This window comes from Rattus norvegicus, chromosome 1 (genome assembly GCF_036323735.1).
Source record: "Rattus norvegicus strain BN/NHsdMcwi chromosome 1, GRCr8, whole genome shotgun sequence".
In the NCBI taxonomy this organism is placed as follows: domain Eukaryota; kingdom Metazoa; phylum Chordata; class Mammalia; order Rodentia; family Muridae; genus Rattus; species Rattus norvegicus.
Genome location: NC_086019.1, coordinates 44071733 through 44098770, shown reverse-complemented (window position 1 = coordinate 44098770; position 27038 = coordinate 44071733). Strand labels below are relative to the sequence as shown.

Below are 27038 nucleotides of genomic sequence, written 5' to 3'. Positions count from 1 at the left end.
TGGGACCTCTGGAAGAGCAGTCGGGGCTCTTAACCCCTGAGCCATCTCTCCAGGCCCAATGCTTGCTTTTCAAAGTGTACTTAGCAAAGTTCTTCATGCTAAATCAAAACTATCATTACATTTTTCAAATGAGATACCTATCCCTGTAGATGCAGAGGCAGGCCTTGAGTGTAAGGCAAAGACTGGTTTTTTTCTTAAAAAAAAAAATCATCTGTCACAATGGTTCTCAATCTTTCTAATGCTCCAACCCTTTAATACAATTCCCCATGTTATAGAGACCCCCCTCCCTGACCCTAAGATTATTTTGTTGCTACTTCTTAGCTATAATTTTGCTTCTGTTCTGAATCATAGTGTAAATATCTGATATGTGACCCTCCCTCAAAGGGGTTGAGTCCCACAGGTTGAAAACCACAGACCTATCGCACTGATTATTGGTTTTGAGTTGGTGATGACTTTTGAGCACAATCTTAAATTGTTTAGGCTCCCTCTGCTTGTCTTCATCCAGATGTAGGTCCCAGTACTTCTGGAAGCATTTCTAAGCCACATGTTCCCCCATCCATTCTCTCCTTTGCTTCCAATCCTGACTACCACCTCCACTGTCAACGTGGCTCTGCTTGTCTATTCATTGATGGCTCCTTAGAGTCTTTCTGTTCCCTCTGGACTTGAAGCAGCAAGCCTTATGGATTTCTACTTCTGTTTTAGCCTCTGCTCAAGACTCAAGGGCAATCTATTTACTTCCAGAAGCTGGCAGAGGCTAGTTTGGAAGTTGAATGTTACCATTCTTTTAACCCACTGAGGCATAACTACTTTGCAAAGCATCTATTCAGGAAGACACTGCATTATTAAGCTTTGTAGTTTGTCTTTAGAAGAAAAACAACATAGTTTCAAGACCATTCAAGATGCCAATATAAATTTATAGCTCATTTCTCTTCTTAGTCAGTATATATTTTAACTACAGCATTAGAGCTATGGTGCGATTAGAAAGGGGAGGGAGTAAAGGATTCAAATGCATTCACCATGGAAAATAAATTCCCTCAGTTTACCTGTTAACGTCCCGTGCCATCCTACAGAACCGAGAACCAGAAAAGAGTTGGAAACATAAAATGACATCTTATGAACCTGGAAGTTGATTATCTTGCAATGACTGTCTTTCAGGCAACCTTGACAGAAATATACAGTCAGTGTCAAAGGTATTATCAAGTGTGCCAAGAAGCTAATGACTGGCTTGAGGATGCCCAGGAAATGTTACAGCTAGTGGGCAATGGCCTAGATGTTGAGAGCGCAGAGGAAAACCTCAAAAGTCACATGGAATTTTTCAAAACAGAGGGTCAGTTCCACAGCCACATGGAGGAGCTCCGAGGTCTTGTGGCCAGGCTGGACCCACTCATCAAGCCAACCGGAAAAGAGGAGCTGGCACAGAAGATGGCTTCCCTGGAAAAGAGGAGTCAGGGGGTCATCCAGGACTCCCACACCCAGCGGGACCTCCTGCAGAGGTATTTGGAGCAGGTTCATACAAAACAGAAGCATACTAATATATAATATAATATAATATAATATAATATAATATAATATATAGTAACGTACATTGCACGTACATTCATTTCTCTGTCTTGTCATCAGGCATGTGGGCAGCAGAGCTCTGGGTAGAAATAACTGGGTTTGCATTGCTTATTTATTTCTCTTGCACTCTTTCAAGATGTTCGGTTCAATGGCAAGAGTATCAGGAAGCCAGAGAAGGGGTTATCAAGTTGATGAATGATGTGGAAAAGAAGCTGTCCGAGTTCGTTGTGACGAAGATATCTTCCAGCCACGAAGCTGAAGAAAAGCTGTCAGAGCACAGGGTAAGTTTTGTTGTCCTTATTTTCACGTCTTTCCATGTTAATTGCACCAGTCCGTGTGATATGGTGTTTGCAGAATCACATCCTTAAGTCTTTATTCCCATCTCGCTTCCTTTGGTGTGATAATGACACAGTAAACACATTTCGCAGCTGAGGATGCTCTCACGAAAATACATAGCTAGGGCCCCAAAGACAAATCCAAACTCTGCTTCTGGTAAGAAAGGGTTGCTTAAACATGGCGGTAAAGGGCTGGGGAGATAGCTCAGTGGGTAAAAGTGCTGGCTACACAAACCTGGCACCCAACAGCCTGAGTCGCACCCCCTAAACCCTCGTAAGAAGCAAGATGTTCAGGCACAGGTTAGCAAGCCTAGCATCCCACAGCAAGAAGGGAGATAGCAATGGAGACATTCCCCGGGAAGCTCCAGGAATCAGTGCACAGCAGAAAACCGGAGGAACACCCTCTGTAAATCAAGGTAGAGAAAACCAACTCATAAAAACACATCTTTAACTACTACCCATGTCCTGCCAGCCCCCAGAATGAATGAATGAATAAATAAATAAATAAATAAATAAATAAACAAACAAACAAACAAACAAACCTTTTAAATGACAGCTAATACTGTCTCCTGGTAAATTGGACCAAAATAAAATCCAGAAATTAACTCCTGAATGCCCCTCATCTGGCATAGCAACAAAAGGAAGGATGTAACATTCTAAAATACCAAAGTAAATTTTTGTTGATTTTCAGAAATAAAAAAATTCATCCCAAGTAGAAAATTACTTATCTATAATAAGTAAATAATTTTCACCTTTCAAAAATAAATCCAGATCCCACTATGATAAGTAAAACTTTAGAGTTATTAAAGGAAACAAAATGTATTCATAATTTAATGTACTTTTGACTTTTTTAAGGGCAGGCATTCAGGTAACCCAGGCTGGCCTTAAACTCTATGTAGCTGAGGATACCTTGCCCCCCTGAATCTCTTGCTCCGCCTCCCCAGCTCTAGACCCACAGACATGTACCACACGACTCTTTGAGGAACCTAACTTTATACAGAAATATTTTTTTTTTTTGCAATAGGGCTTTAGCTAAGTCCACAGAACTCAAAAGGAAAACAAATCAATGTTTCTCTAACCCCCTCTACTCACCCCCAACCCTGCACTAGGCTTTAGTGTCTGTAGTTGACTCTTTCCATGAGAAAATTGTGGCTCTGGAGGAAAAGGCATCACAACTAGAGCAAACCGGAAACGAGGCGAACAAAGCGACCCTAAGCAGGTCGATGACCACTGTCTGGCAGCGCGGGACGCGTCTCCGTGCTGTGGTCCAGGACCAGGAGATGATACTGGAGGATGCAGTGGATGAGTGGAAGGCTTTGAGCGCTAAGGTAACTTTCGCTACAGATTGGCTTAAGTCACGTTTTGTTTCATTCCCCAGAGATGAGAGTGTATCTGAAAAACTGGTGCTTTGCCTTTGCATTGGTTAGGTTTCTGAGACTGTGAGAAAACGTCGGGATCGCGGCAGTTGATAAAATAAAGAGTAGATTTTGGCCTACAGTTCTGGAGGGTTAGGTGTCCCTAGTGGCAGGGGGCGTGGCAGCAGGCAGCAGGTGTTGGGCAGCGAGCAGCATTGCAGTGCGCAGCGGGCGGCAGGCAGCAGGCAGCAGACAGCTCTCATGCAACCTCATGAACAAAGCAGCGAGCATAAGCTGGGAGTAGGGGAAGACTTTAGATCCCAAAGCCCCGCCACAGTGGCATTCTTCCTCCAGTAAGTCCACACCTCTTAAACCTCCTCACACACGGCCATCAACTGGGGATCAGATATTCAAAAACCATAGACTGGGGGCAGAGGGATGGGGCATTTCCCAGGCAAACAGCTACCTGCTACGCTCTCGAAATTAGTCTTTTGAATCTCTCATTCCTCTTTCAATTTCATGAAAACTAAACGATGAAACAGAATGTTTTGTGCATTGTACAGTTTAGTTCCAAGTTAGGGTCAATTGGCAGACGGAGGGTAATATGCATGTGACAGACAGAAGAAAAACCCAGTACAGGAGAGTGAAGAATACATACAAGGATCAGGATGAAGAAAGCCAGGGAGGGCGGCAAGGGGATTTGGGAGGAATGGGTTTAGTCAACATGAAGTATGTATGAACATCTTATAGGGAAATGGTGCTTTTGTATGCTATTTTTAAAATAACCAAGGGCCAGCTAAATGCTTCATCCTCAGACGTGAAGTGGGAGAACACACTCCCGAAGGTTGTCCCATGATATCTACATGTATGTTATGTGCACAGCTGTGCCTGCCTCTCAAGTGTGTGCACGCATGCATGCCTACATGCACAAATAATAAATAATAAATATTCTAAAATAAATATATAAATACATTTTTAAAAAAAATTAAAGCAGTGAAATTTTGAAAGGAAGGCAAGCCAGGGCAAGCCCAATTTGTTTTTAATCTATTCTGGGAAAATGTACAAAATCATTTTTTCTTTGTTGTAAAAATAAGAATTTAGTTCATTCCTCAAATATGTGTATAATTTTTTCCAGCCTTTAGGTAAGATTTAGTGTTTTAGCCATGTCTTCTTTGTCACACACACACACACACACACACACACACACACACACACACACACACACACTCAAGCCAATTTTAAAAGTGAATGTTTTATATGTTCAGTTCGTTTAAAGTTTCTCTGCCACTTGTAGTCTGCCTGTCTTGATAAGATTTGGGGATTAAAATTTTAACCCAGGGTGGGAGAAGTGGTCTTTCATGTTAGTGACAGCATCTCCATTGGTTTTCACTTCTGAAGTTTGTAGTTTATGTCATCGTGGTTAAATAATGTCAAGTGTAGCGCTTAGCGGGCTCGCCACATTCTTTTCAGTATAATTCTGACTTTCATATGATGTATGTTTGCCCTTAGATCAAAGAAAACACTGAAATAATCAATCAACTCCAAGGTAGATTACCTGGAACTTCCACAGAGAAGACCTCAAAGGCAGAGCTCATAGCCCTCCTTGAAAGTCACGACACATTTGCGATGGACCTGGAGCGTCAGCAGCTGGCCCTGGGTGTGCTACAGCAGCGAGCGCTAAGCATGCTGCAAGATGGAGCTCTCCCTGGCCCCAAGGAAGAGGTGCCCACCCTTCAGGAAATCACTGCGCTGCAAGATCAGTGTCTCAAGTAATTACACACCTGCTTTGCTCACTATTACAAGGGGCCTTAACTCGGGGACATATGAGGTGCTCGGGCATTGGGGGCACTCCATCGCGCGGCTTCTACGGCCGGGTTTTAGTAACTCTTCCCTTCTTTGTTAGACAAGTACATATTTGATAACAGAGCTAGTATGCAGGAGACCCAGGAGAGAGGGTACCCACAGTTGGCAAAGCACCTATCCCACAAACACGATGATCCAAGTTTGAGCTTCAGCACCCATGGTTAAAAACAAAAGGGAAGAAGCTGAACACGATAGCGCATGCTTATAACGCCAGCGACAGAGATACAGAGATCTCTGCAGCTTGAGGGCGGGGCGGCTTAGACTGCGTCATAGAAAACAAAACAAAGCAAAACAAAACAAAACAAAATAAAACAAAACAAAGCACAGATAGCTCCTGATGAATTACACCAAGTTTGATCTCTGGCCTCTATATACATGCATGCATACTCATATCCCCCTCCGTACACCACACATACACACACACACACACACACACACACACACACACACACACACACACTCTCACACATACACACTCTCACATACTCACACACACTCACACACACATACACACACACATACACACTCACACACACACACTCTCTCACTCTCACACACATACACACTCACACACACTCACACACACATACACACACTCGCTCACACACACATTCTCACACACACACTCACACACTCACTCACTCTCACACACATACACACTCACACACACACATACACACACTCTCACACACACAGTCACACACACTCTCACACATACACACTCTCACACACACACTCACACACACATACACTCTCACATACACACACATACACTCTCACACCCACACACACACACACATACACACATACAAATACATATACACACATACATACAGACACACACATACATACACACGCACACTCTCTCTTACACGCACACACTCACACACACGCACACACATGCGCGCGCACACACACACACAGAGGGGCTTGGGGGAGGGATAGAGAACTGTCAGAGGGACAGAGACAGAGGAAGACAGTGGCAAGCTAAACAGACTCATCATTTTACCTTCTTGCATTTTGAAGAATTGATAGGTGACCAAAGGAAACTTTTCAGTAAAATACTGCAAAAATTGCAAGAATTTGTCACTTTTCTTGTTATTCTGACCCAAGGCATCTTAAGGAAAGGAAACGTTTGTTTTGCTTCAGGGTCTGAGGGGACACAGTCCAACTCAGGAGGGAGGCATGGTAGATCACAAGGCTACTGGGCTCATTGAGTTCAGATCAGGAAACAGAGTGCTTAGCGGTGGTGATCCGTTTGCTTTCTCTTGTTCCTCTTTTTTTCTTGTCTTCTTTCTTTCTTTTCAATTCTTTAATCATCTCGACACAGTCACTGTTTCAACGAAATTTGCAGATCAGCCAGATTCAATTCCCTCCGCCTGGATGCGATGGCTCCTGTCAGGCCTGTCTGCCTGCTGCACTGCAAGTTTCCAAAACCAACTTTCAGCTGAGAAGCTGCTAGACCTGCAGCGATTAGGATGTGGGGAGATCCTTGTTTCCCTTTTAATTCACTCTGGGACCCTGTGAGATGGTGCCACCCATGTTCAGGAGAGGCCATCCATGTTCAGTTAAACATCTCTGAAAACAACCTTATGAACTCCATAAATGTGTTTCCCATGTGACTCAAAACCCAGGTCAACAAAGATGAGCCACCACTGACTCTAATGGACTCTAAACAGAGGCAACCAGTCCAGGGTGGGTGGCAAGGAAGGAAGGTATCTTTTCTGTAGCTGTAGACAAAGTAGGTTTGCACGACATAGTAGTTTGAATGACATATAAAAAGTTTAGAAATGTGGGAGTGCGGGGTACTCAATAGATAAGAAGCTCCAAGTACATTGACACATCTTATCCTACACCCAGGAGGCTGAGGCAGGAGGATCATGAGTTTGGGGCCAGCCTGGCCATGTGGTAAGTCCCCAGGTTAGACAAAGACCTTCAACAACTGAGCAGTATTTAAAAGGTTAGTTTGATAAAGCTGTATCACCCACTGGTGACGTGGGGGGTTAGGAGGAAGAACAATAACAGAAATCCAGGCAGTTCCGCTCCTTCATTGATTAGTGAATCTACGAGGAAGTTCTTCTTGATGATCTAGAACTGGCTTGATTCACTTCTTGGGCCATAGGGAAGCATGTCTTTAGACAATTTAATTCCTCTAATAAATAACATTACCTTATACAAATCTATAGTCACTCCACTTAGTTAATAATGACATAAGAGTAATCTCATATCATGTATCAAAAAGCCTTTTAATCCACTTATTCAGATCGGTCATGACACTGACATTAATCATGGTGACATGTCCAAAGCTTGATTCTTTCTTTAAAGGCTGGCTTCTCACAGCCATACACATTCCAATGACACATTCCAATGACACATTCCTTTCAGATGGTGGTGGCACGGCACTATTCAAACAGATTGGAAAGATGAGGTTAAGAATCTGGCAATCTATGTTTCCTGCATAGAGAAATAAGTAGCCTAAGTGGAAGGGAACAACGTCAACTCTCAAATTTCCAGGAATAAATTATTCACCTCCTGTGACGTAAATTCTTCTGTTATGCTTAAACTGAACCTTGGTGTCACTAAGCAATATCCGAGAGAATAGGAAGTAACTTTAGCTGCCCCAAACATGCTAGCTTTCCCTGTTTCTATGTCTCGTCTAAAGCTGTGTCATGCTCAGGAGTGCTCCTTCTGCTTCATTTCTGCTTTCTCCCTCTGGTGTTTTGAAGCATGCAGGAGAAAGTGAAGAACCATGGCAAGCTGCTGAAGCAGGAACTCCAAGAACGGGAAGCGGTGGAGACTTGTATTAATTCTGTGAAGTCTTGGGTTCAAGAAACAAAGGACTATCTAGGGAATCCGACTCTAGAGGTCGACACACAAGTAGAAGAACTGAAGGTACCGGATTCTCTTCCTGCTCTTTGTCACAATATTGCCTTTGCTCTGGCTACTCTTGTACGCATTTCATTGAGAATTAGAATTTTTAGGTGTGTATTATATACACATGGTGTATGCAAGGTGTATGCAAAGTATAATGTATATTATTCCTCTATGAGATCATCTGTCTGATGAAAGGGGACATACTGAAGTTCACTTCCCTGTAAGATGTTTCTGTAATTTCACCTTTAACCGTAACAATGGAAACTCAATAGCTTTATCTCTAGATCCATAAAAAACTATGTACCTTATCAGGCATCTAGAATTTTCTTATCTTGCTTTCCTTCCTCAGAGCCTCCTAGCGGAAGCTACCAGCCATCGAGAGAGCATTGAGAAAATCGCAGAAGAGCAAAAGAATAAATATCTGGGTCTCTACACTATCTTACCATCTGAAATCTCCCTCCAGCTAGCTGAAGTTGCATTGGACCTAAAGATCCATGATCAGGTGAACTTATGAGAGAGAGAGAGAGAGAGAGAGAGAGAGAGAGAGAGAGAGAGAGAGAGAGAGAGTCAGATGGACCAGGATGCGGGGGGGGGGGGCGTTGAGGACGGATTTCTATTCTTTCCAGAGTTAGTCCCATAAGATGTATCTTGGTTTGCACAATATTTCCCAGGAAAGCAAGGTAAATAACGGATCACTATAAAACAAATAGCATTCGAATGACCACAGCTCTGAGCAGTAATGCCATGAAGAAGTATAGTTTGTTTTTCTCATCACTGTACACTGTTTTCTCACAGAAGCATGGCAGGAAAGAAGGGTTTGTTAGGACTCAGGGAGGACATCCCATCAAGGTGGGGACCATGGCAGGAATGTGTGGCCAGGACTCCTTGTATATTGGAGACCAGAAAGCAGAAAACTTGGGGTATAAGAAGAGATGGCTCTGAACTTTTAAGTGCTACCTGCAGGAAGCCATGTCTTCTAGCTAAGCCCCATCTTCCCAAAACATCAGTAAATAACTGGGAATCTGGTGTTCAAGGCATATGTGAAGATATAGAATTGATCTGCTTCATCCACTCATGTTAAACAATATCTTAAGCAGTCAAAAAGTAATCTATGACATGTCCCAATATTACTATTGAGTAATTCCTCTTCAAGCTGTTATTTTAGTTCAGCAAGATGTGAGATGGGTCGGTGAACACATTGACGGGAAGGGACACTCAGAGGAAGGAAACGAAGCCAGGAATGTGGCAGTCACTAGCATGCATGCCATTAAAGAAAGAGCTTCATTCTGCCCTGCCCCTCACCAAAAACCAAGAAACTAAAACAAAACAACTGAAGGAACACCACAGTCAGCACTCAGGAGTACAGATTTGAAAATTCCTTGAAACAAGGAACGTGTAGACCTTTCTGGTGTAGACACTAGGGAACTCCTGGATCTTGCTCCTGTGAAGAGGATGCTCTTTCATGAAAAAAAAAACAAACCAAAAAACAAACAAACAACAACAACAACAACAACAAAAAGAAAAACCCAGCATCACGTAGCCTCTGTGTAGAAGACTAGTGCGTTTTTTTCAGAATAGTCATGGTGGCTGATTGTGAGAGCCATTAAAGCTCAATTATAGACCATTCTATATGATACAAAGGAAAGACATATACTAATCTACAATGTTTTGTGGTTCAGAAAACATAAACCACAAAATGCACATAACTGTGCTGCACTTTTGAATCTCTGGTGGAGGCAAAGTGTTTGAAAACCATATCCGAATCCAGCACCATGATTTCAAACGAAACAAAGGCAATGATACCTGTTATTTTATTTTGGTTTGTTTTATTTTATTTTGAATATTTAACTGGATAAATATTTAACTTGGCTTCATGGACATTGGAAGATCTGTCAGGAAGGGTAAGTTAATGAGTCAAGGCCTTTGAAAAGTCAGTTAGGGGACTGGAGAAATGGCACCGTGGTTAAGGAAAGCACCTGCTGCCCTTGCAGAGGACCCAAGTCATTCCCAGCACCCATATCAGTGGCTCACAACCTATAACTCAGGGGTTTGGGCACCCTCTTCTGGACCCCACACGTGCACGTGGACACTCACGCAAGTTAAAATGAATCCGTTTTTAAAATGTCAAATCTAGCCAGGTTGTGGTGGCGCAAGCCTTTAATCCTAGTGCCCAGGAGGCAGAGAGACAGGCGGGTCTCTGTGAGTTTGAGTACAGCCAAGGATGCACAAAATAAAATAAAATACCACAAGACAAAAAAAAAGTTAAAGAACTTTTAATAATTGTTTATGTTTTATTTACTTGCTTACGAGAGTTATTCTGTGCAAATATAGTTATTATGGTGTTCAAGCCAAGATGATGCAGGCCAAGTCAGTACTAAAATAACGCTGCTTCTCTGCGGATTGAAAGGCTCTTTCTTGTATCTAAAGAAAAATATCGATAATATATTTATTTATTCGTTTATTTATTTATAACACAGGCTCACTATTGTAACCTAGCTTGGCTTTAAAATCATAATCCTTACTTTTTGCCTCGAACTCCTGAGGGTTAGGATTATAGGTGTGTATCACAACACCCAGGTACATATGTACTCCTGATTATTTTTTCCCCAGTATTTGAATGTTGCTATAAATCAAATCAAACCCATTGTTTTGTGTGTGTGTGTGTGTGTGTGTGTGTGTGTGTGTGTGTGTGTGTATTGTGGGGTGTGGGGTGTGTGTGTGTTGTGTATTGTGTTATTGCTGGGGACTAAACCTATGGCTTCCCATATGCTGTTGGACAAGCACTCTACCACCGAACCACACTGTCAATCATCTTTGGAGCCTTCTCTCTCATTGCATTCATTTCCTGCTCTGTTGGTATGTGGTCGGAATCTTACTGAAAGTTAAGAAAACAGTGTCCCTATCAGACACTTTGAAAAACGTGCTTGAAAACAATCCATAGACCTCCGCGAGTATTTTGGTGGGGAGGTTTCTACTTCATGAAGAAAAAAAAATCTTAGGAGATGTTGAGAAGGATCAGCAGGGAAAGGCACTTGCTGCTAAGTTCAGTTCGAGTTCCCAGAACTCCCATGGTGGAAGGACAGAACTGACTCCCAAGAGTCAGTACTCTGGCTTTTACATGTGTGCTGTTCTACACACACACATGCACATGTGCATGCACATGCACACACACACACACACACACACACACACAGAATGAGAGAGAGAGAGACAGAGAGACAGAGAGAGAGAGAGACAGAGAGACAAGAACAGAAGGCCAGAAAGAGTTTGTGTATCACAGACACAGGATCAGTGAGTAGACAAACTAGGATCGGCTGCCTACAGGGGAACGCTAACCAGTAGCTGTAAATATTTAATGAATGACTCAGAGAACAGACATTGATTCTTTTCTCGCTGGAATACCAGAAGGAGCACAGTCAATTCGCAAAGCTGCTGAGAGTAAATCAGCCTCAAACTTTGTGCACTTTGTGTGCATGCATGCATTCACATGCATACATGTGCCTGTGCACACATGGAGGCCAGAAAAAAGCTTCCAGTATCCTCCTTTATTGCTCCCCACCTGTCCTTTTGAGGCAGGGGGTCTTCCTGAATGCAGGGGCCTTGCTGTCTCCTTGAGGATGGAAGTCAGAAGTCTCAGCAATCCTTTTGTCCCTGTGCCCCATGGAACTGAGGTTACAGACAGGCGCAGATCACCCAACTCATTACCCAGATTCTGAGATCCAAATTCTGATCCTCGCAGTTGCTCACGTGCTTTTGAACCCTGAGTCGACTCTGCAACCCCTCCACCCACTTTCATGAAGCCCATCGGTGTCAACAGTGCTCGCCACCTAATAATCTGCATCGTTTAAGAGTTTTAATATCTCTCATCAGGCTTCAACTTTTGGTTTTCATGTTTCCCTTGATCATCTAGATCCAAGAAAAGGTACAAGAAATTGAGCAGGGCAAGGCCATGAGCCAGGAATTCAGCTGCCAGATCCAGAAGGTAGCCAAAGATCTCACAACCATTCTAACAAAGCTGAAAGCCAAAACCGACAATCTAGTTCAAGCTAAGGCTGACCAGAAGGTAAGGAGGAGGGAGGAACGGAAAGCAAGGGGCACCTCTGGCTGCAGGATAGACTGCCGCTGTATCCATGTCACCTGGTTACATGGGGTTCTTAGCAAACCACTAGAACCCAGTGGTAATAACACCAGTCCATTCATGTAATTTACTATTGTAATAGAAATATGTTAATAGACACATATGTATGTATAGTAGAGATTCATGATTATCTAGGACTATCAATTTATAAATTTTAAGGTTTGCCAAGCCTGTTTGCTTGTACCCTGACTATGAGCTAAACAGTTCATATGCACTGGGTAGGGCAAAAGGAAAAACGAGTCCTCTCATGGGAACATGGATAGGAGGCTTAACACACCCTCTTCTGCTGCTCTCTGACCCAATCTCAGTGACACGGTTGTTTACCTTACCTTTAACACAAACAATCTAAAGTATGTCCTCTGGTCTTAGAGAATCCCTGAAAAGTACCGACTGTAATGTTTTCAATTTTGTGTTGATGACCATTTAGATGCTGGGGGAAGAATTAGACAGCTGCAATTCCAAGTTAATGGAACTAGACACTGCTGTACAGACATTCTCTGAACAGCATGGTCAGCTGGGCAAGCCGTTGGCCAAGAAGATAGGAAAGTTGACTGAACTCTACCAGCAAACCATCAGGCAGGCTGAGAACCGGCTGTCCAAACTCAACCAGGTATGTCTGTGCCCCAGGCACATAACCAGAGTGCTTTAAGGCAGACATTGTAAGCATTTCTCTTCTGTAAATAAATGAAAAGGCAGAGCTAGCAATGATGGATGAAGTTTTGCTATAACTTATTGTTATACAATGTTTCTATGATTTACATATAAACCCATTTCATAACAAACTATATTATACTTTGACTGACAGTTTCACATGAATAGGTTTAGCTGTTAGACTTTGCAAACTGGAGATGTAATTGTAAAACTAAAATGCCCATCCACAAATGAGTTCTATAAAATCAATTTAGGACACATTCAAATATTTTTCCAACATATTTTTATTATTTCTGAATTCCACACCATGTGCTCTATCATGTTTACCCTGTCCTCTCCTCAACCTTTAACCCCCTCCCCCCAAAGAAGAAGAAGAAAAACAAGAAGAAAACAAACAAACAGACAGACTAACAAGTCCAATTTACATTGACCATATACTCGTTGGAGCAACACGATCCAACTCCCAGTGACCAAGCTCCTTAAAAAAACTGAGTTCCCCACCCCTACCCCATCCGATACCACAAGCCATCAACTGGAGAGAGCTACACAGGCATCTTAATCACAATTTTAGAGTTCTCTTCTTCCTATCTAGGCTGTTCCTTTGTGGGGTGGTGGTGTGTGGGGCAGGGGCAGGGGGGTAGTGATTACATAACTCTCCATTTACATCATCTTGATTTTTGATTGTAGATGGGTCTTTGCAACTCTACCAAGCATTAATCTTTCAATCAGGTTAAAGTTAAAATGAGTAGGTTAGCATTTCCTTTCTGTTTTCTCATATACCCTAAGCGGGCCTGGCACTCCCTCAGAATAGCCAGTGAGGACCTTGACCTCCAGATCCTCCTGTCTCCATCCCCCAAGGACTGGATAATAGATAGGCATTGTACTTCCTACTGTGCCCAACTTAAGAACTGGTGGTTGTGCTTATGGTGCTGAGAGCTTATGATGAAGTCCCTGTCTTGCTTTTGCCTTTACTCAATGGAACGTGGAAAGAGGATAGAGGGGTAAATAGAATAAGATGAAATGAACAGCCAGGAAAGAGAAATAACTCAAGCACATCATGGCCTTGGATTTTTACCCTGAAGTCTCTAGGAAATCCTTGATGGATTTACCACAGGCAAGTGACTTTCCAGGGTCCCCTTTAATAACACAGATGTTAAGTGCCGGCCTCTGGGATGGTTGTACCCAAAGACACAGAATAGGGTTGAATTTCCCACTGACGAGACAGGGTTTATATTCAACTGGATGTAATGACTTTTTCAGGCATCATCCCACTTGGAAGAGTACAGTGAGATGCTCGAGTCCATTCAGAAGTGGATTGAGAAAGCTAAAGTCTTAGTCCAAGGAAACATAGCTTGGAATTCGGCAAGCCAGCTCCGAGAACAGTACATCTTGCACCAGGTAAACTTCCAGGGAAAAAAAAGTTAAGAGTAAAAAGTCAGTCTGACTGGGTTAGACTATCACAAAATTTTGTGAAATACCAGATAAGAAGAATGCTTGGAGGCTGTCCGGATGACTCAGTAGGTCAAAGTGGTTATCACCAAGTCTTGGTGACCTGAGTTTGATTCCTGGTCCTACGTAGTGGAGAGAACAGACAAGTTGTCCTCTGACCCCTCCATGGGCACGGTGGTGTGTATGTGCTCTCCTCCCGATAAATAAATGTATTTAAGAAGAAAGAAAAAGAAGACTTACTCTTCTGGTCTGACCACAAGTAGCTAAGAATGAGAGTCCAAGCAAGACTGTGTTCAGATACGTATCCTCTGTTTTCTTTATACCACCCTTTCCCCGAGCCTGAAAGCAATCTTCCCCTCCCTGTGGCAGTACCTGTGCTCTTTGTGTTGTTGCTGCTGCTTTTGCTGTGGAACCTTCCTTGGGAAATGCAGGGAGTTCTCTCACAGGAAAAGATACAAGGAAGCATGGAGAGATTAGAGGCATCACACCTGGAAGGAGGAGGGACAAACAAACTCAACCAACTGGTACCATATGACTGGGAACAAAATACCATGTCTCTCAGTTCTGCCTTCTCACCTATAATATGGGAATGCCCATATTAATGTTGGTTGCCTGGGAACGAACGTCCAGCACGTCTGTGGTACATGCTGGTGCTCCGGGCAGGGCCTGCTTCCTCTGGGCCACAGCCAGGACTGAGTCATGTGGCTTACTCAGAAGGTCAGAGCAGCCGAGAGTGGATCCTATATCCACACCCCGGAGGATGCATTACTTCATTTCCTCTGAACTTAGACAAAAATGTTTCTTTTCTTTTGGTCACACTCTCCGGAAATTATTTCATCTTTTTAGGAAGTTGTAGTTGACTTAAAATGCACATTTCTAACACATCTTGCCACAAAATACAGGCTGGCTTTTATTTAGGTTACTTAGGTTAGGCAGTTTGTATTTTCCCATAGGATTTAGTTTTGAATCCTTCTCCCTGAGGTGGTTCTGGATATTGTTTCCTCCTGGAATGTCTCCACAGCTCAAATTCCAGTCCCTATTATCTCCCTCCTCTTCCCAGTCACGTACTCTCCTCCCAGATACAGATATCTGTACCTCTCAGAGAGTTGGAGTCATTTGCTGTGTAATGTGCTTAGACGCCAACAGACTAGACTTCCTTTACAAACTAGCTGGTGACCAGTGGAAATTCAACTAACTTCCAGGAGTCTAAAGATGCAGTTCTAAGAACAGTAAAGATAAGGGAATTTTAACTATCAAATAATACCACTTTTAAAAATAAAACTTCTGGTAATTCAGTAAAATCATTTGAAAAGCAATGCTGGCGTTTTACTTCCTATTCATTTTCCTTCCTGTTCGATTCCTTAACTGAGGCTGTAATCCAAAATGGAGAAAATATTTAATGTTATATTCATAACAATAGTGGGATTTTATTATTTATTTATCTGTGTTTGTGTGAGCGAGGTGAAGAAGGAGGGAGGGAGGAAGGGAGGGAAGGAGAGAGCAAGAGAGAGAGGCAGCAGAAAAGGACAGGCCTCTCATTGAAGATGGATGACAAGGGATATACTAGAGAGATAGCACAGTCTGGATCAGACAGTCCTACGTGTGGTTGATTAGTGTTCAAGGCATGGGCAACTGGGTGGATTGATTGAATCCTTAGCCAAAGCAAGCGACCTTAGGCCACTCAGCTTATGTGCTCTCAAGTCCAGCAGGGAACTCATCTTAGAGGGGTTCCCACGTGTCCCACCAGGAGGCAAAGCTGTCCTCCAACAAACGCAGTATAAGAAAATCCATATGTTCTACCGTTCAATGAAAGCAGGAGACACATTATGCTCTTAACTGCCTAAAAACACCTATATGTACTAGCAATAACTTCTTCCAGTTTTCCTTCCAGACATATACAATCTATAGCCTACAGTCTACATTCATATTTATCAGTGACAGCATGTGTCAGTGTCACGAGTTTGGACAACCCTGCCTAGGACATGATATAATATTTTCCACATATATATTTTCACTATGAAAAAAATTGCCTTTCTTATCTGAAAATAATCTAACAAATAGAGCGACACACCCGCTATTTTTTATATTCATCATCTTTCTCCCAAACTGCATATTCTGTGCTGCCCACCCTCTGTGCCCTGCATGCACTGTCTTCTCAGTATGAAGTGTCTTTCCTTTCCTCCTTATCTGCTAATGTGCCGATATCTTTCTCGTATCCCGTAGGACCCTTATCTAACTTACCAACAAGTTGTCCCACATCTGGGTTGCATCACCCCTTACATCATTGGCTGCCCTTTCATTTTCTTCTCCATATGCAGATGCATGTGTTTGTATATGTGTGTTGTCTGTTTGTCCTACTGCTATTAGTCCCAGCAAGCAGTATGGGCAGAGCGATGAAGGCAACTCTCAGCTCAGCATCGCCTGCTCCTCCTTGTCTTACTTTGAACAAGTTGCAATACCTGTGCTTCTCTTTGCGCCTTACAGTGCTCAGATCTTAGTTGTACAACCCAAGAGCTGACTAGGTCTTCTTTAGTGCAAATGTGGGAAAAGGCAGGCCCAGAGATGTGAGTAAGACACACACAGTGTGCTCAAGCATCGCAGCCGCTGCCTGATATCTCTATGTCCTGCCACATGGGGAGGCAGCCTGGGTGTGAGCATGAATCCTTGAGTCCCATACTTATGAACAAGGGGCCTTGGCAAACTTTTAAGGGGCCTGGATTTTACTTTGTTGCCTATATAATGACGATATCAATGTATAGCCTATAAGTGGGCTCATAGGGATGAGATGGCCAAACATCGTACCATGCTCATAGTTCTTCTTGATCTTTTCCTAGTCTGTTGTGCCTTTATACTTCTCTATACAAATCTATATATGCTGCCTCCCGCCGTCCTGGTCCCTGCCTACATATCAGTTTCACAAATATGAACACTTCACTCTAGACGCTGCTAGAAGAATCTGAAGAAATTGACAGTGACCTGGAAACAATGGCTGAAAAAGTGCAATACCTTGCCAATGTGTACTGCACAGGAAAGCTGTCACAGCAAGTGACACAGTTAGGACGGGAGACGGAGGAGTTACGGCAGGCGATCAGAGTTCGTTTGCAGAGCCTCCAAGATGCAGCCAAGGTAAAACAAAACAAAACAAACAAACAAAAAACATGGCATGCTGTCCCAGAGAGACAGTGTTCATCCATGACAGTTTCTTGAATATGATGTAGTTCTTAGCTATGACTTTGAACTTTAAATGCACTGATGTTCACTAGGGTTTGTTCTCCAGGACATGAAGAAGTTTGAAGGAGAGCTGAGAAACTTGCAGGTGGCTTTGGAACAAGCCCAGACAATTCTGACTTCTCCAGAAGTAGGGCGCCTTAGTCTCAAGGAGCAGCTGTCCCATCGGCAGGTAAGCAAAAGAAATTTCGGAAGGACTGGGGAATGGCTCTGTCATCTAAGCTGTTGCTTTACAACCACGGGATCGAATCCTGAGATTCGCAGCCAATCCTAGGATTTAGGAGGGAACGGTAGGCAGAAGAGGCCACCCAGGTCTACATAAGGCCAGCAAGACCTATACAGTGAGATCCTGTGTCAGAAAACAACAAAACTAGCCAGGATGGCACGTGCTTAAAATGTCAGTGCGGGGAGAAGAAATTGGTGGATCTCTGGGACTTACTGGCTACCTAGCCTACCCTACTTGGCAAGCTCTGGGCCAGCAAGATATCATGTCTTAACATTAAAAAATGCAACTGGTGGGGTTGGGGATTTAGCTCAGTGGTAGAGCACTTGCCTAGGAAGCACAAGGCCCTGGGTTCAGTCCCCAGCTCCGAAAAAAAGAACCAAAAAAAAAAAAAATGCAACTGGTTATTGAATAATGGTAGGTGAGTTTTCTGTCCCCTGACCTCCTTACATATACAGACATGTATGTACAATCCTCATTATGTACCTGGCAATAAGAAACCAAAGTCACATGTGCATTTATCCACACACATGAACTCATACATGCACATGTAATACTTTAGGATAAAGTAGGGGGTCTGTATTTAAAAATAACAGCAAGAAAAATGTTTTCTAAGCCTGGTTTTCTAAGCTAAGTCTTAGCATGGGTTCATTGTCTAGAACGTATCTTCCTTACAAACCACCTTGACCCACACTGACCTAGTAACTACAATCCAGGAAATGCCTTTGTTTACGTAATACTTAAAATTACTAAGGGCTTAAACTATGACATGGCCCCTTTCAGCATCTACTGTCTGAGATGGAGTCACTGAAGCCAAAGGTTCAAGCCGTACAACTCTGCCAGAGTGCTCTCCGGATCCCTGAGGATGTGGTCACCGGCTTGCCTCTGTGCCACGCTGCCCTGCGGCTGCAAGAGGAAGCCAGTCAGCTGCAGCACACGGCCATCCAGCAATACAACATCATGCAGGCAGGTGCAACTGCGCAGCGAGTTCAGCCAGCGGGGCCCACGCTGGCACAGCAGGAGCCCATGACTCATGGGCTGCTTTTCTTAGCATTGTGTGGGCCCAACCATCAAAACAGCCAGAGTGCTAAATTTGACAGTCTGTTGTAGTTATATAAAATCAAGAGATTAAGACTCTGTGTGGATCATCCACACAGGACTGGGGAAAGAGCTCTAAAAATTACCTTTTAATGAAAATTATCTTTTGGCAATGATTTTTTTAAAAAATGAATGAACTCATATATATTAATTTTGCATGTGGCCATATGTGTACCTGAAAAGAATCTAGAGCCTGGTGCTATGGGCTTGCTATTCTTTTTTTTTTTTTTTCATATCATAAGAATGCAAAATCTGTAGCTTTATTCACCGAATATATATCTCAAGTTCACCAGGTGGAAAATTCCAGGAAGCACAGTGGGAAAACCTAGCTTAAGGCTTCAGAAACAAAAGACCAAACAGGTGTCCCAAATTTACTGGGGAGAAATCCAGGAAGACCAGTCTAAGTCCCAGGAACAAAGACTAAGAACAAAAGACAGGGATGAATGGACCATCACCCAGGTGTATGCCCACATGTGTCACTACCAGGACAGGACATTCCTTTGTTAGGAACAAAAAGGCTTCTACGTGCATCAGCAGGGCTCAGCAGGTGTCAAATACTGCAGGGGACCCAGGAGGGTCTGACAGGGGCTGTCCCACAGCTCTCAGACCCAAAACCTGCCATAAGAGAGCTGGAGAGACAATGGGCTTGCTATTCTTATATCACACAACAGCCTTCATATTTCATCCAATTTGTATATTTTCTGGCCTAAGAAGGACATCTAAGCACAGCTCTTAATCTTTTGAGGTAAGAAGAGAAAAATCATTCCACGAAGAAATGATGCTACTTACTATATCTCCCCCTTTAAGAAGCATTCCCCTTCTTTATGATTAGTTACATCTCATTAAAACCATGAGCGCTCATTTGACCAACCAGCTTTGATCATTCACTACCTTGTAATCTGTTAGACATCAGAGCTCCGAGGCTGTGGGCCATGCTTAATTAGTATTACCTGGGAGGGAACTCTTGGCTGGTGTCTTGTTATTCAGCATTGTTTTGAATTTTGCTTTGCATTTCTGTGTGTGGTGTATTACAGGACAGTATAGGTATGTGCATGTGCCTTAGTTAAATTTGTACTGCTAAGAGACACCACGACTAAGGCAACTGTTATAAAGGATAGCATTTAATTGGGCCTGGCTTACAGGGTCAGAGGTTCAGTCCATTATCATCAAGGCTTGGAGCATGGCAGGCAGATGTGGGGCTGGAGGAGCTGAGAGTTCTACATGTTGTTCTGAAGGCAAACTGGAGAAGACTGTATCCCATGTGGGTCCCAAAGCCCACCTCCACAGTGACATACATCCTCCAACAAGATCACGCCTACTCCAACAAGGCCACACCTCCCAACAGTGTCATTCCCTGGGCAGAGGATCCACCACAATGCATGGTTCACGTACATGTACATGAAGGCCGAGGTCAACAGTACATGTCTTCCTCCATTGCCCTCTACTTTAGTTTTTGAGACAGAGTCTTCTATTGGACCCAGAACTAGTGGATCTCTTAACCTCTAGGGAACCCCCTTGTCCCTGATCCCTCACCTCTCAGTGCTGGTTATAGATGTAGCTCTTTGCTTTGATATTTGGGATTTGAATTCAGATCCTTAATCGTGTGTGATAGGTGCTTTGCCAACTGAGGTATTTGCCCAACCCATCAGTCAGTATCTCTCGTAAAGAGGGATGAGGGAAGCCTTTTGTCCTGCCAGCTCATCCTCAGGGCAGTCTAAGTCAGCAGAGCAGAGAGAGTACTAACTGCTCACCTATTTTGATCTCATTAGTCATTCTGTTATAATATTTCAAAAAGATAAAGTGGATGCCTCTAAGTGAAAGTTGTTAATTTGCACCATCTGAGTGAAGGACTTTACCCATCTCTTTTTGACTTCCTGGACGTAGGGAAACAGAAGGTAGCATTAGTGGGAAAGCCACCTGGTAACTGACAGAAGAAACATATTCTCATTTTCCCTCCCAAAGGAGGCCGTGGTGCAGTACGAACAGTACGGACAAGAAATGAAGCATCTCCAGCAGCTGATAGAAGCAGCTCACAGAGAGATCGAGGACAAACCCGTGGCCACCGGTAACATTCAGGAGCTGCAGGCGCAGATCTCTCGGCATGAGGTGAGACAGAAGGGTGGGCAGAGCCAGACACTGACCACTGGAAAGTGGTTTCATTCAAGCAGTGCTTTTCAACCTTCCTAATGCTGTGACACTTTAATGGAGTCCCTCTTGTGTTGTGGGGACCCCAAGCATAAGATTGTTTCCACTGCTACTTCATAACTGTCATTTTGCTACTGTTATGAATCATGATGTAAGTGTGTGCTGTTACAAACCATGACATAAACATCCGTCGTTATAGATGGTCTTGGTAACCCCTGGGAAAGGGTCCCGGGACTCTCAAAGTGGCAGAGACCCACAGGTTAAAACTACAGGTTTAGTGACTGGAAGAGAAGTATTCCCAGTCCTGTGGGGGATCTGCTTGAGTCTTGCACAGCTGTTACAGGTGTTTGAATCTGTTTCTAGTTAGGGTGTGGCTCAGTCTTTAGCACACACCTTTAATCCCTCTGACTGGGATATAGACCCATCCTTAGTACTCACCCTTAATCCTAAACAATGAAGGCAAACAATTTTGTTTGTAAGAGGAAGTGCCCAAGTTTGAAAGTATCTAATTGAGTGGCAGACAAAGTGACAAATCAGAGAAGGATTTGACAGAATAGGACCTGGCCAATTCTCAAGAGAGAGGAAAGGGAAGCTACTTAAGGGAGAGGAGAGAGACAGTACAGGAGGAAGAGTGTATAGTGCAGGAACACAGTAGAGTTCATGGAGAGCAGTGCAGGAGAGGCAAGGGGGGGAGTAGAGCCGCACAGAGACGGAGAAGGAGGCAGTTTTACCAGGAGAGTTTTACAGAGACAGATTGAAGAGAGAACAAACTAGACACAGGTAAGACAGAATGAGTCAGAGAACGAGAAGGAGCCAGAAGATTAGAAAAGATTGCTAGAGTTAATTTGTGGTAAAGCAGAGTAATTCAAAGGCCAAGAGAAAAAGCAAGAGTGAATAAGTCAGCTGGGAGAGGAGTTTGAGCCACAACCATCTGAGTTGAACCAGCATCAAGAGTTCAGAAAACACAAGAAATGGTGAGGTTATTGTAGCAAGTCTCAGAGACTGAGAACATTCTAGGCCTAGATTAGATTGTAGGGAGGCTAAAAGCTTCCAGGACTAGGCCTAGTTTAGCAGAGACGGGCAGTAAGCCTCCAAGATGATAATTATATCAAGCGAATAAAAATTATTTCAACACACAGCACTTCAGATGTTTCTGCATTTTCAAGTGATTTTTTTGCTGACTCAGTAAAGGTACTCCCCTGTATTTGGCAGCCTCTGTGTGTTGTTAATGACATGTCTCATTGGGTGTCCCATGCACGGAAACAGATCAGTGCATAAAACAGAGTGCATAAAACACTATATCTACGGTGCATAAAACTAGCTCATGAAAATAGTCTAATTCTTGATTTCTAAGGTCTTGTAAGAAACACCATGTCCAGTGTTTTATGGTGGTGGTGGCCTTCTTACAAAGGGTGGCTTCATGTTGAAGGGAAAATCACTTCCACCTGTCTACTGCTTAGGCCCTTTCACTGAGGTCAAGAATTATGAGAGGTTCTTTGCCTCAAAGGTGTCTCTTCCTCATCTCTGCATCACCAGACATTCCTTGCATCTTCCTGGGTCTCATGAGGTCTCACAGCTCCAGAGTGACAAGACCCAGTGGTATTCAGCAGCAAACTTCTGTCCCTGGCCTGTCATTTCCTATTAGGTCAACTCACTCTTCTTCGGGGGCTGACGCATAGCTTCATACGTTGTGGTAGGTGACTTAGGATTATTTAGTCCTTTATGCCAAGGACAGACATTAAGTTTTACTTTCTATCTGATTTTTTACCTTTATCCTAAGGATCAATCTTCCTGGCCCTGATGTGGTCGTAAGCTTCTCAGAGATTGAGATGTTCCCTTGAAGTGTGGAAAATGTCATGTCTGCTTTCCACATATAAGTAAACAATGTCTTCCATAACTTTTCATTACGACCCAAGATATTTTTTGCAACTTGTCTTGGTTAGCATTAGCTATCAGTAAAGCTTATGTTTTAAAAATAATGGGAAATATTTACATCTCCCCTGTTCAACCTCAAGAGGATTGCATTTTGGGGGTTGGGGGGCCAGATCTCACTATAAAGCCCAGGCTAGCCTTGAACTCCCTATTCTTCTGTCTCAACCTTCCAATGGCTGAGATTACAGGAGAAGGTTCTCACAGCCAACCTATACTGAGGAAGGAAGGAAAGAAGACAGACAGACCAGCTACCTTCAAAAATGACCTCTTGGGCTGGAGAGGTGGCTCAGTGGTTAAGAGCATTGACTGCTCTTCCAGAGGTCCTGAGTCCAAATCCCAGCAACCACATGGTGGCTCACAACCATCTGTAATGAGATCTGATGTCCTCTTCTGGTGTGTCTGAAGACAGCTATAGTGTACTTATATATAATAAGTAAATAAATTTAAAAAACTGACCTCCTGAGCTCTCAAATATAGCACACTAGTCAATTCAATATTTGGGGCCCAAATATTGATAATTTTTTACACTGTAACAGACTCATGTGTGACATCATAATAAAAGAGGAAGCGGTTTTAAGGCAAGGGTTCAGAACTACCTCTTGCAGAATCACTGGGAGACTCAGTGACCTGCCTCACCCTGTCATGGGTTCTCCTTCAGATCCTGTCTCCCTGTTTTCATCTGTTTGTTGGCTTCATCCTGTAGCTTAGAAGATGTTCCAGAGAAATGACAATGTAGACACACACGAAGGTCATGTGGGAAAAGGAAAAACATAGGAAGGGAAGTGACAGTAACAGAAAGCCGGGATGCGGGTTGTTTCCTGTATTTTCTGACTATTCTTGCTGAATTTCAGTTTTGAGAGTGTGATACAGGTACACTCTTTAAAGGGGTGTGCTTATTTTATTTTTTAAAAAACACTTCAAAAGGTACATTTCATTTGGAAAAAACAGAAACAGAACCCAGCTACTTTGAAGGCCTAGGAAAGAACACCCCGTGCTCTTAGCTTTCCAGTGGACATAAAAGCCTTGCTCCTGAGGACAGAAGGCTGCCCAGGGCGGGACATTGGCCCAGACATGCCCACTGTTGTGCTCATTGGTAGAAATATCTAGCCCAAATTAGAATATGCATGCCTATTTTTTTTTTTCTGAGAAGGGATAACTGATGAACCCACTGAGTTCCATTTTAGCCACTGGATTTGCTTTAGTCATGAGAGGCAGGCAGCTTTCACAGGAGAAAGCTGTTACCATATAGGCTGACAATAAAGGGTAGATTCTGTTAAACCAAGTAGGTGAAAGTCCTGGCCATGGTCATCAGAGCCGTGCTTTTAACAAAGATCACAGATGACTTGTATACATGCTAACGTTGAGACTGTCATCTTGGAGAAGGACATTTCCTATCAGCATGAGTGTGCCTGTGGAGGGTCCAGGGGGAATTGTCAACTGTCTGTGGCCACAGGGTAAGCAAAGGCTACTCTGTGAACTTCATGAGATCCCTCAGTTTCACTGTTAAAGGCAAAGCACCTTAAACGAACAAGCAAGCAAACAAATAAAACTCCCTTAGATTTAATTAATATTTTCAGCCACAAGAGTGTAAATTGGACTTCTGGATTTTTGTTTTTTGGGTTTTTTTTTTTTTTTTTTTTTTTTTTTTTGTAATCCTTGGTATGAACATTCATCTAGATGACAAGCTGCCGGCTGGATTCTGCTGGACTGTTACCGCTTGTTCATTTCAAGTGGGAGGGCAGAAGCCATGCAGCAAACAGTAATAGCAGTAATAGCCTGGTGCATGGGTCCATGCATGTGTATGTATACAAGCGTGTGCCTGTGTCTGTGTGTCTTTCTATGTATCTGTGTGTGTGTGCTGTCATTTAAAAAGTGTTAGTGGTAGCCTGTAATCCCAGCAGTAGGATGGAAACAAAGATTGAGTTTAAGGCCAGATTCTACAAAGCAAGACTCTACCTTTCAAAACAAAGGAAACAAGAACCCATTCCCTCTACCCCACAAGAAGAAAAAGGAAAACAAAGAATTTGATTTTCAATGTCTCACCTCGAAAAGCAGAGAGCCCACTCTTGTGCCAAGTGTGAATGATGATGGCCTAGAAACATGGATTCAGACGGCTGTCCTGGGCCATGTGACCCAGAGGAAATGGCTTCATGATGTTATTATAGCTATAGAACACAAAGAACAAAAGAAAGTCCTAATTCAGGATATATTCCAAGTGCCTTATTGGGAAGCTTGGGTAGGAGGCTTACAGAGAAGCCAGGAACCTTCAGATGTGATTTGAGAACTTAACACATCCCAAAAGGGTTTACCTAGCTATGAGGTTAGGGCAGGCAGAGGTGGGTAATGAGTAAGTATTAAGGGTGCTAGAGACAGTCTATGATAATTTGTCCCTGATCCTGCCATAGTCCTAATCAACCACCCTATGGCACCTCAGGACAAATGCAGCTTTTATTCTAGGACCTTGATTCCTATTCACAGAAAGTGTCTTATACACATAACTGACAGCTTACCAAGCAAATAGGCTTGTCTCAAAGGTAAAAAGAAAGAAGGGTACCTCTGCATCTTTCTTTTAAATATTATTTTATTTATATGAGTACACTGTAGCTGTCTTCAGACATACTAGAAGAAAGCATCAGATCCTATTACAGATGGTTCTGAGCTACTGTGTGGTTACTGGGAATTGAACTCAGGACCCCTGGAAGAGCAGTCAGTGCCCTTAACCACTGAGCCATCTCTCCAGCTCTGCATCTTTATGTTACTATCTCAGTACATATATTCCAATCTGTTAAAGATATGAGGAAACATTGCTTCAACATCTTAGAATTATGGTGGTTTTGTTTTAATGTAAGCAAGAAAGTATAGTGGTAGTATTTAGAATAGCCATACTCCTAGAACTGATTCGTAGTTAATCATTTTAGGAGCTGTGTGCCATCCCAAAAAGTTTCAATTAACGTCTCAAGATAATGGTTTTATTTTTCAAGAGCAAAATGAAATGAGGCATTCACTTGTGCAGCAATTCAGAGCTCTGTTTTGAAATACGAGGTAACATCTGAGGTGTGGTGTGTATGATGAAAGAATATTGGCTGGATAGATGTTATATTTAGGAGGTCAGTCGTCATACAAATTAAGGATTAAGGTATCATAGATTTTATACATGCTATTCTGACTTTCTATAGAAAAACAAAGGTCTTGGTCACAGGAACCAGCAGTTTGCTTTGTGCCTGCCTAAGTGACTTACTAAGTGACTGCCACCTCTTGGACATAGTTAGTAGAGCTGAGCACTGCTTTTTTTTTTTTTTTTTTTTTTTTGCGTTAGTCATCACATGACCTAATTTCCATGGCATGAACCATCTGGTAAATTTCAGAGACTTCAAGGTATTTTGGAGAAAGTTGCCAGCACCTCATACTGGAAGTTCATAATAGCTTAAGGGTCACCTGTCAGGGCTCAGAGCCAATCTGTACGCCCCATATTCCCAGTGCAAGCTTGCCTGGGGCTCAGTGTCTGGGCTGGGCTGGGCTGCGCTGTGGTCTGGCTCGGCTAGGCTGGAGGTGCAGCAGCCAGCAGCTGCAGACCGCCTCTGCTCGGCGCAGGGCTCGGCTCCGCCTCTCATTGGCTCTGGGCGGCAGGAAGATGAACGCCACTACTGTTTCCTTCTGATGCTGCGCTGACACACAGTGGGAAAATGTTTCCTCAGGAGCTGGCGCAGAAAATCAAGGGCTACCAGGAGCAAATTGCCTCTTTGAATTCCAAATGCAAGATGCTGACGATGAAAGCCAAGCACGCTACTATGCTGCTGACCGTGACCGAGGTCGAGGGACTGGCGGAAGGGACCGAAGATGTGGACCCCGAGCTCCTCCCCACGCCTTCTGCCCACCCCTCCGTGGTCATGGTAAGAATCAAGCCTGACACTCCAGCTAGCTTTGCTCTTTAGGCTGGAGCTTGCCTGGTGGTGGCCCAGGAGCCGTAGCCATGCTTCGTTAGAAACAATCTTTACAGCTTATAGATTCTAATGTAGGAGCCTGTTTCTTCATTTTCAGTGACTGACTGGGCAGTCAGTCAGAGCTAATCTTTAACCTGTAAACAGTGACAGTTGGGACTGTTAATGTTAGATTTGAAGTCCAAGGGCTGCCTTTCATTCATGAGCAATTTTGCAATAACACTGACCCACTTTGTGTTTTATTTTGAA

The 27038-nt window shown here is 43.3% G+C and overlaps 1 protein-coding gene across 32 annotated transcripts in view; it reads left to right on the top strand.

The window, feature by feature from the left end:
• Window positions 1–27038, top strand: part of Syne1 (spectrin repeat containing nuclear envelope protein 1) — a 471163-nt gene that overhangs the window by 290032 nt on the left and 154093 nt on the right. For 30 of the 32 annotated variants that reach the window (XM_063270573.1, XM_063270583.1, XM_063270581.1 and 27 more), the window contains 14 exons: window positions 1156–1493; window positions 1697–1841; window positions 3005–3223; window positions 4760–5019; window positions 7840–8005; window positions 8337–8489; window positions 11898–12050; window positions 12553–12735; window positions 14037–14174; window positions 17166–17351; window positions 17503–17625; window positions 18460–18642; window positions 20737–20880; window positions 26547–26741. In XM_063270573.1, coding sequence (XP_063126643.1) covers window positions 1156–1493; window positions 1697–1841; window positions 3005–3223; window positions 4760–5019; window positions 7840–8005; window positions 8337–8489; window positions 11898–12050; window positions 12553–12735; window positions 14037–14174; window positions 17166–17351; window positions 17503–17625; window positions 18460–18642; window positions 20737–20880; window positions 26547–26741 — 2586 coding nt within the window. Of the gene's footprint in view, window positions 1–1155; window positions 1494–1696; window positions 1842–3004; window positions 3224–4759; window positions 5020–7839; window positions 8006–8336; window positions 8490–11897; window positions 12051–12552; window positions 12736–14036; window positions 14175–17165; window positions 17352–17502; window positions 17626–18459; window positions 18688–20736; window positions 20881–26141; window positions 26742–27038 lie in introns of those variants that run through there. The other 2 variants (NM_001419849.1, XM_006227851.5) reach the window with 2 other exon arrangements.